General features: G+C 34.3%; 1 protein-coding gene across 19 annotated transcripts in view; it reads right to left on the bottom strand.

The window, feature by feature from the left end:
• The window catches only part of LOC122251860 (dystrophin, isoforms A/C/F/G/H-like), a 1,045,059-nt gene that overhangs the window by 862,047 nt on the left and 173,012 nt on the right, over nt 1-10,000 (bottom strand). For all 19 annotated transcript variants that reach the window (XM_086553567.1, XM_086553566.1, XM_086553574.1 and 16 more), the window contains exons 6-26: nt 9,908-10,000; nt 9,576-9,770; nt 9,138-9,319; nt 8,832-8,928; nt 8,585-8,723; nt 8,161-8,252; nt 7,896-8,042; nt 7,453-7,635; nt 7,015-7,164; nt 6,677-6,856; nt 6,240-6,400; nt 4,976-5,132; nt 4,602-4,753; nt 4,188-4,401; nt 3,724-3,898; nt 3,400-3,539; nt 3,039-3,245; nt 2,550-2,724; nt 2,108-2,263; nt 1,837-1,940; nt 1,479-1,631 (exon numbers count right to left, since the gene is read on the bottom strand). The exon at nt 9,908-10,000 is cut by the window's right edge and continues 44 nt beyond it. In XM_086553567.1, the coding sequence (XP_086409693.1) occupies nt 1,479-1,631; nt 1,837-1,940; nt 2,108-2,263; nt 2,550-2,724; nt 3,039-3,245; nt 3,400-3,539; nt 3,724-3,898; nt 4,188-4,401; nt 4,602-4,753; nt 4,976-5,132; nt 6,240-6,400; nt 6,677-6,856; nt 7,015-7,164; nt 7,453-7,635; nt 7,896-8,042; nt 8,161-8,252; nt 8,585-8,723; nt 8,832-8,928; nt 9,138-9,319; nt 9,576-9,770; nt 9,908-10,000 (3,252 nt within the window). The remainder of the gene's footprint in view (nt 1-1,478; nt 1,632-1,836; nt 1,941-2,107; nt 2,264-2,549; nt 2,725-3,038; nt 3,246-3,399; nt 3,540-3,723; nt 3,899-4,187; nt 4,402-4,601; nt 4,754-4,975; nt 5,133-6,239; nt 6,401-6,676; nt 6,857-7,014; nt 7,165-7,452; nt 7,636-7,895; nt 8,043-8,160; nt 8,253-8,584; nt 8,724-8,831; nt 8,929-9,137; nt 9,320-9,575; nt 9,771-9,907) is intronic.

Here is a 10,000-nt window from a genome sequence, read left to right as displayed (position 1 = left end):
AACTTACAAATGCTTGATAGAAAAGATGTGTGAGCTTTGTAAGCATGTTGGGAGAAAAGATTGTTCTATATAAATATCCAAATATATATATCATAATAAATTTGTTTACACAAGTTATAAGTATCTATTAATACTAAAAATACTTATTACATACACCAAACTTAGGCTAATAATAATATACACTTCAGAGTATTTAAAGATATTTTGAGATACTGACACACCTATAGGCATTGTCTACCTTTTCTTATCTACATATAAATCCATACAAAAAAAATATTTATCTCTGTCATTTTTAGGGAGTATTTCTGCTGCTTTCCTTCCTCAATGCTTGCATATAAAAGGGGTATACAGGAATAGACATGAAAAGAGGCATACCATTACAAAAACATACAAACCAAATCTACTGCTGAACCATCTTTTCATTCCATTTACAATGTACAGCCAGTTCCCTTCACTTCCAATTTCACAAATAAGCATGCTTATGCATGACCCACCAGTTTCAACTCTTTTCTCCAAAACATATGACAATATGCTTATGGAGTATGTGTTTTTGGTACTATAGTCAAAGCTGGCAGTTTACACATTGTCAATGCTAAATTGTGAACTTGGAAATTAGAAATGGTAGGTACTGTACATGATGGATAGTATAAATTAAACTGATATGTACTTGTTAACTTGAGATTATTAGTCCAGTGTTAACCCACTCATGACGAGGGCATTCCAGCCTTGCATGTTACAATGCCGGGGCTCTCGAACACATAGGCCTAAATCAGTTAAATAAACGATGCCGTATGACGTCACCCTGTGAACGGGCCTTGAATGCGCTGTACCCGTGGTGTACCACCCGTCCAGAGAGGGTTAATAAGGTAAATTTTACTAAAATAGCTGTACACAAAATAACCTAAAAAATGTATACTACAATGCACAGCATCCCCTTTATGCATTGAGATACACATCCTCTCTATTTCATAAGAAGAATATACCTCTCAAAAGGGTTATATATTGATTAATATGATCCTGCTTTCTACTATACTTTGTAAATTTCATTTAATAATCAATCTGATTCTAAATATAACAAGTACTGTGAAGGGCAAATGTAAATGTAATCCTGATATATATGCAAGCAATAACCAGCTATGTAAAATGTATGTGTATATGCAATATATAAATAGATAAATATATGAGAAGCATCAACTATGAAACTAAAATAATATAACCTAAAATAATATTGATACCACTAATAATCTATGCAATAATGACAAGTACAGACTCATTAATTTGGAAGATTCCCATCAGTAACTTTTACCACATTTTAATCTGATATATGATGAATTATTAAATCAAAATTTTACTTATTACAAGGGAAAACTGCAATCAGATAGTATTTTTCTCTGAAAAGGTTAAGTGGTTCAATCTTTGCATATCATATAATATCAATAGCATTACTCTGGTACAAAGACATCAGCATTTTGCCTCACCTGGGCATTCAGGGTGTCAAAGCGTGAAGTGAGGGTGTGGGTGGCATTCTGGACAGCCACAGACATGCAGTTCTCCTGAACGAGAGCTTCAGCAAGGTTGCGTATCTGCTCCAGTCGACTTTCATTGTGGCTATGCAAGAAGATCTCAAGATCCTAAAAATTAAGATTATTTTTACATTCCATTTTTTTTACTGTTACAGATTTTTACAACATTCCATCTTTTAGAAAGTTACATACTTTATGACATTCCATTCTTTTTAAATGTTATACTGTTTATTCATCCAACTGCACCTACTTGATGTCACTGTAACTCTCTCCACATTTGTTATAAATAAACTGTTACAAATTCAAGACTTACATCTAAAGCCTCTGATATTTCCTCTGCATCTGCTGCAGACTTTGATGATTTCTCAAGCTTTTCCTGTAGTTGGTTAAGCCATTCTGTTTCCTCACTACAAAGCTCTGAAATCAACATAAGAATTGTATATGCCTGCATGCAAAATCTTATGGACAACATACATTGTTATAAAAAAATAATAATAATAATAAAGTTGGAAAATACAAATTCTTAAAGGAAAGTCTTCAAGGAAAATCAGGATCTACTGAACTAATAACAAAATGTAACTTACTCTTAAAGTCCTCATACTGTTCAGAAGCTGTAGATAAGACCTTGTAGCGAGAATCCACTTGAGTTACAACATCAGTCCATCTGCCATTGAGCTGTGTGAACTGTCTGGCAAGCTCCTCATGGGTAGCAACAGCATCATGTTGTAGCATCTCATTGCCTGTAAAATAACCTTAAGTATTTTTTGCACACACATTTTGGTCCTTTTTTATACATTCCTCTTCTTTACCTCCTGTGCAAACTTTTGATGTATTTGAAGTATAACAGACCTCAGTATAAGGTCCTAATATATCAAATTTCTATCATTTCTCTGTTTAATGAAATTCAAAGCTGAAAAGTATACCTATCTTTAGATACTTGCAGACAAAATTATCTAATGTCTATTCCTAAATACCTGAAACATACTTCACATAATACATTTATTAACTTTCAAAAAGTATACTTACCGGTGTTATTTACACCTCTGAACTCTTCACTGTGTTCACTTATCTCTTCACGCAATTTAGTGAACATGTCAATTGCTGAACTTAGTTCTGATGATGTCTCTATTGGACCAAAAGTAGGGACTTTCTGATCCATCTCATCTAGCCATGTATTTAATACCTGAATATCTTCATGGACCTAAAATAGATTCAAGGCATTTCAGAATCTTTTGCAATCCTAAATAAATTATATCCATTCAAACTTTAGCTTTATTCACAGATATGCATTAATAATCAATAGATCTACCATGGTCATAAATGCTCAATATCATTTCAAAAATATTTGTTATCTCTTTTTTAAATAATACAAAATTTCATAATTCACCCCAAAACTCAAAAATAATGTTTAATGGAGCTTTCAACAGCTAGTATATTATATTGTCACATAGCATGATAAAGAGATAACTGTGGATTATTAAAGAGTGTTGACTTGAAATCAATACAAAATCTTACCTTCTGACTCTTAGCTAAGGCATCTTTTAAGCTCTTATTCTGAGCTTTAGCAAGTTCAGTTACTAATGCCCAACGCTTGGTAAGTTCATCCAGTTGGACTGTAATTGCTCCCTTTACTTCTGATTCAGCCTCTTCCATCAACTGTTTACCAGAGGTTGTAATATTTGTTACATTATTCTCCAGTGTTACAATATCATCCTGGAGAGCCTGCAATGTAAAATGTAACCTGAGTTCACGTCTCTCTACCTATCTATCTATCTATCTATCAATCTGTTTCTGTTAGTACATTAAGTATTTCAGTATCTTCTAAACTACATCTACTTTCATTTCATTTTCTGCATAGAGAAAAGATATAACTCACATTAGACTGCTCTAACTGTGCTTCTAATGTCTCTATATCTCCAAGGGCTGGCTCCTCTGCTTGGAGGAAAACATCAACTTCTGACATCCAGGAGCACAATCCAGACACTTCGTCATTGTATTGTTTCTGCTTTTCAATCACTGTGAATGTACAATACATTAAATTACAATGGCTGTTCACTTGAAATCTTTCTTAGTAATTCTTATTATTTAACTCCAATTTGCATTTAAAAAAAACAATATGTTACATTAGTTAGACAACGCATTTCTCTCGCTCACAACTATAAATGGGAAGTAATACATAATCCTGGCACAGATAGCAGACCTTTTTCTATAGCCTTGATGCGTGACTGAAGTGCTTCAGTAGTTGTTTCCCACTGCTTACTCAACTTCGTAAAGTCATCTGAGATCCCAATTTGGCCATCTTTAATAAGGGCATTACAAGCATCGTTTATGTGGTTCATGTTGCCTTGTTCCATTTCAACTTTTTGTGACAAGTCCTGAGAAGTACAGAAAAAATGTTAATAGGAGAGATTTACATAAAAAAGGTACCACATATGAATTCATGTGCAGTTCACACTAACAATGTACATATCAAGTTCATAAGATTAAACTAAAATCAGATTAGGTATAGACTGGTAAAATTAAGCAAAGAGAGTTAAGGCAACATTAAATACAGTGGAAAATACAAATAAGATGACAATAAGATACAGTAAAACAAGATATAGTAACAAACTATTTTTTTGAACTTGGTAAATAAATTAGCTAAAGTTAAGACTGCTTCTTTACCTGGAACTTTAACAACATATCTTGCATCTGTGGAAGACTGGAGACAACATGTTCAGATGCTAGGGCAGTTTCAAGACTTTCCAGCCATTTCCTAGAAGCTTCCATAGCCTTAACAAGTGACTCTGGTGGGGCAGTCTGAACAGTCTCAACAACCATGGGTGTTGGAGTTACTTGTCCAACTCTTTCTTTCAAGGTTACACTCCATTCCATAAGCCTGTATGAATAAAAAGAAAAAGGTCTGTGTGAGAAATAATTCTATGGATTCCTTTTAAATATTTTGAGTGATTATCAAATGACTGAAAGAAATATTCAGGGTATTGCAAACTTTGGATTCTGAAAAAAAAATAAAACTCTATACTTGTATCAATAAAAGCATACTGAAGCAATCCCAAGATATTTTTAAGAAAATCATACCTCATCTTAAGGGCTTCCCATTTGGTAACAAAAGTCTGAACTTGTTCCATCACTGGTTGGGTCTCTTGTGCAAAGTTACCATCCAGTGCTTCACATGCTGTTTTAAGAGCACCAATTTCTGCTTCATGACTGTCCATTGCTGTAATTTTGCTCTATAGGGGGTAACAAAATATATTAAAAAATCAGTAAATATTAGAATCTGTCATACCTTTCACAATTCAAATTTATATCAATAAAAAGTATCAGGACATAGGAATTAATAGTAAATGCAAAAACAACAAAGCCTTCCACTTCATATACACTTTTTACTGGATCTTTTAAGGATAAAAATCCCAAAAAGGGAAGCATATAACTTGTAGTGACCTTGTACTAACCTGACACTGTTCCATCTGAAGAGTGACAGCATTGGGCTCATTCTCGCTTACTGTGCGCACATCTTCAAACCACCTGAGGAATCCTTCATATTGTACCTCAAGATCACTGAGTTGAGTTGTTACCTTCTTTTTCTCTGTCAAGAATGTTATGCGAGTTCTGGAAATGAGAAAAAATAGCAGACAATATCATTAATCTATGAATTTTTAGGGCTCTTAATAGTGCCATAAATACTCTTCAATCTCAGGTACTGTTTCCCTTATCCATACATCTTTAGTTAACTTGATCCAACTAAATCTAAATCTAAAAATATAGTGGATCAGACATATAAAATTTGAAAATAGTATCAATACCTATAAATCTGGGAAGTCATTGCTGACAAAAATCATATATATACATACATGTACATAAACATATACATATTTGATTGTGGGAATAGAGATTAAAGAGAAAAAAATAATAAAAGATCTAAGACTTTATATGAGCAATGACATGAACTTCAGTCACCATTATGAGCAGACAGTCAGAAAAGGAAACATTATGAGTGGATGGGTGATGAGGACTTTTAACACAAGGGATCCAGAACACCTACTACTATGGAAAATACTAGTGATTCCAAGACTGGAATATCAATGCCAAGTATGGAGTACAAGTCTCACAAAAGATATAATGTTACTAGAACAGGTCTGAAGAGTATTTACAAGAAAAATAGACAATATGATAGGTCTTAGTTACTGGGAGAGACTAAAAAAAAAAAATATTCTCTTTACAAAGACAGAGAGCAAGATACTTTGTTACATATGTATGGGAGATTATTGAAACTCTAGCACCAAATCCAAGGGATGTGGAGGAAGGGGGAATTAAAGTAAGACATTCCCCTAGGCAGGGAGGAACATGTTACCGTACTAGGATAGGTACATCAACATCACTGTTAAGAAAAATGTAAAATCAAAGTTTACTAATAAATGGACTAAGACTATCTAATAGTGTGCCAAAAGATATAAGAAATCTAAACCAGTGCAATGTAGAAGTGTTTAAAAGAAAATTAGATGGCTGGCTAAATTCAATACCAGATGAACCACCAACAAGTGGCAGTGAAAGAATGAGGGCTGAATCAAATGCCATCCCTTATCAAGTTCAGTTTCATGTAACTGACAAAAGACAGGCAGTTCCCTAGGATGGCCCCAGCATGAGGCATTAGTGTGTCTCATGCTAAAACTTACACAAAGTAACCAAGTAAGTATATCATAAGCTAGATGATATTACCTGATTTCAATAAGCATTGCATTCAGAGCTTCCCAGCGACTTGTAATTCCAGCAACCTGTTGTTCACTTTCTTTGGCAGATTCGCCAATAGTTGATGTCTCTGATATAGCTGACTGGCCAAGGCTTACAACTTTATAATACTCTTCTTTTTGCCCTTCAATCTGAGAATTCAAAATATCACATTAAATCCATTACCATATAATGTTATAGTTATATAATGTGAAAACTTTGCTGTTTAGTCAAAACCTGTGAGATTAATAGTATAAAGTAACAAATGTTTGCCTGTCATTTTACTGAAATAATATGTTATCTACAATAGAAATTCAATTTCTCAATAACTCAGGTTATTTAACAAGGTATGTTTAAATGTTAGCATTGTCAAAACTATTTTTTTCTTTTTGCAATGAAAACTTCCATAGTTCTGGGTAATAACTCACCTCATTTTCAAGCTGCTGAGCAAGTTGCAATAGCTGCTCTATGGTCAATTCTCCTGCAACCTTAGGCCTAACCTCTGCTTCTAAAGAGTCCATCCATCCACCCAGTTGATGGAGAGCAACAGAAAAGTCCTCTTGGCTGCCTCCTTCAAGCTTCTGGCGTTTAATTACACTACCTTCCACCTGTTTGAAAAAGAAAATTAATATCTTACATGGTTGTTTATATAATATAATAATCAATACAAAGATCATCCATGAAACTAAAATAGCAATAATAATATAGACACAGATATGCAGACTCTACTCAGTTACTCCTAACAAGAAAAAATAAAAATACTTACCATCTCAGTTGTGATGACTTTGGTGGTTATGATCTTGGTTACCACTGTAGCATCTTCATGTGAGATAGTGGTCGTGCTTGAGCTGACTATGTCACTTGTATTATCTCCAGGAATGACAACTTTCTTAATGTCAATGCCATTAGCTGCCATCTTGATGAAGCAAATAAAATCAAGAATCAAAATCAACTTTTGATATAACAATTCAACAATAGAGATCACATCTTAATGGACAAATTAACATGAATTATAACTGTATGTATTGCAAAAAACGGATGGGTAGTTATTCATCTTTATAAAGAAAGAAAGGAATATCTGACCAAAGACAGATATTTACAATTATATATCATAACTTCATCTAAATTTCTACTAAACTAGTAACTCCCATAACATGAAATAAAATTGAATATAATTATGAACAAAAATAACAAAAATACTCACTCTCTGTGTCTGAGCCTCAATGATACTGACGAGGCAGTCTAGTCGATCTTGGACCATTTCTAATTCAGCAGGGATTTTCTCTTGGCCAGGTGAGTCCTGTGGTAAGTGGCTTAAAACTTTGGCACTCTCTTCTTGCAAGTGTTCAAATCGGCGATGTTGTACTTCCATCTCTGCTTGAAGAATCTATAATGGAGAAATTAGGAAATTAAACTTGCATTATACATAATTCTTCAAAGTACTCAACTTCTGGAAAAAATCTAAATTACAAATAATATCATCTACTTGAAAAAAGTTACATATTCATCACATGTGTAATCTTATTTTTAAAAATCAAAATAATTCAAATTTATTATATACCACACTCAAAATTAGTGAGCAAACCTAGAAGCATTTATGAACAACAAACAAAAAATACATTTCTATATCTAAAAATCAGCACGCACCTGGAGCATGCTAGCCTGACGAAGGATGTGCTCCTGATCAGAAGATGGATTACTTTCTACCTCACGCAGCAATGACTCCTTCTCATTCATCCACTCTCCCATTTTGTTCATTTCTTGTTCATAATGTATCCAGTGAACAGACAGTGTCTGGAAAGGAATCACTATTTAAAACAATGAAGAAACTTTTGTGATTATCTTGCAAATCTAGCTCCCTTAGAAGCATGTACAGCTGAAAATGATTTGATCCACTTAAGAATAAACATACCTGCAAGGTCTTCCAGCGTGATTCAGCCCATCTGCAGATATGAGCCCATCTTTCTCCCAAGGCATTCAGTTCATCTTCCAATGATGAATAAGCTGAAAAAATAACAGTATGTTAAAAAGTCTTCAAGAAAATTTCTTGATGGATAATACATTTTCTGGCAGTATTATAATAAAGATGAAATTAATTATGTACTGAATTCCTTGTTCCTTTAGAGATTATTAAAAAAATATATATACATATATAGAAAAGAACTGAACAGCTCTTACCATACAATATATACCACTATAACATAACATATCAGAATACCTTCTCTAACCCTGACATTAATACATAAATATAAAATTTACAATACCACTATCATTGACCCTAGTCCACCAAACATACCAACAACAAAATATAGTATATAATAATAAACTGCACCCACCACTGTCGGAACTACTCTCATCAACAACAACCACCATGTTGGAGAGAGAGTTGATGTTAGCTTGTTCACTTTCCAAGTCCTCTTGAAGACTTTGGTGGGCTGCAATTTGTTCTTTTAGTACATCTGTTGTAGGTCCAACCTGTTGGTAGTGTCAATATAAATATCAACATTTCACATCAATGACACGTTTAGATATATTTATTTCCATAGGAATTAATACATTATTGCACAGTAACTCCCATATTACCTGGCTCATATTAGCAATGCGATCCTCAGTCTCAGTTAGCCACTTCTTTAGGCTTTCTAACTGTGCTTGCTGAAGGCTCATCAACTTCTCATGAAGCCTAAAATATATTCATATGAAAATAAAATCAATGAATCTATAATATTCATTCAAAATGAAGGGATATTATCTTAATCACGCATAAAATCAAAATACTTTTAAATATTCAAGAAACCAGAATAGTGATTTTTCTCATGGCAAATCTTAATAAATAGGTGCAAGAAATGGCTGCATCCCAGGAGTGGGTCAAGATACTAAAAACATATATACCTTGACTGTCGATCCATTGCCTTGACTCTTAGTTCTTCCCATCTAGTGTTAAGGAGCTTCATCTGCACTCGGACTTCTTCCTCTTCCTCTTCCTCCATCACTCCTTCCTTTAAAAGTCTTGATCCTTCTCCAAGGACATCTCCAATACCTCCCTGCTTCGAAGTTAGCTCCAGCATAAGTTCCTGAAAGAAATGGTTCAGTTCAGTTCAGTTCAGACAGATATGCGAAGACGTCGCTTCGCCCGGGCTATATGCTCAAGGCGGCCCGGCCTCTGCCAGCTATGAGTGCTGACTCATCTTATCTAATCTTTTCTTTTCTGATCATCATCGCTGAAAGAAATGGTATTACTAATGGATAGCACTGCCTTCTATTTGGAACACATGTATAATGATCCAGACAAATTAAGATATAATTTCTTCCACTGAGACCTAAACTTACCTCAAGGTCATGGAACTGGTCCTTAACTTCTTCTGTGGTATTAGCAATGGGAGGCATAACAGCTAGTCTGTCCTCAGCACCCAGGAGCCAGGTCAAGACTTCTTCTAGAGTGCGCTGGTATTCTCCTAGGCCAATGCTTACATTTGACAGTGGCCTTCCTTTACTGGCAGCCTGTGCAACATTCTCGCTGCTTGTCTGAGGTAAGGAAAAAGTTCAAGTATGACAGTACATATTAGTATAGGTAAAATTGAAATCAATACCATATAAATTTTCAGGTAAAAAGTAAATTTTTAGTATAAAGACAGTAAATTACAGCATCCCTTGAAACTTACATCAAGAGAGAATGATGAATCTGACTGTATTGACACATCAAGACTCTCCATGGTGAAAGAGCCATGAGGAAGAGCTTGGAACAGGCACATCAC

This window comes from Penaeus japonicus, unplaced genomic scaffold (assembly GCF_977035675.1).
Source record: "Penaeus japonicus unplaced genomic scaffold, GWHDUDI00000001_assembly GWHDUDI00000028, whole genome shotgun sequence".
NCBI lineage: Eukaryota > Metazoa > Arthropoda > Malacostraca > Decapoda > Penaeidae > Penaeus > Penaeus japonicus.
The sequence above is the reverse complement of the archived record's forward strand: the minus strand, read 5'-3'. Positions and strand labels throughout refer to the sequence as shown.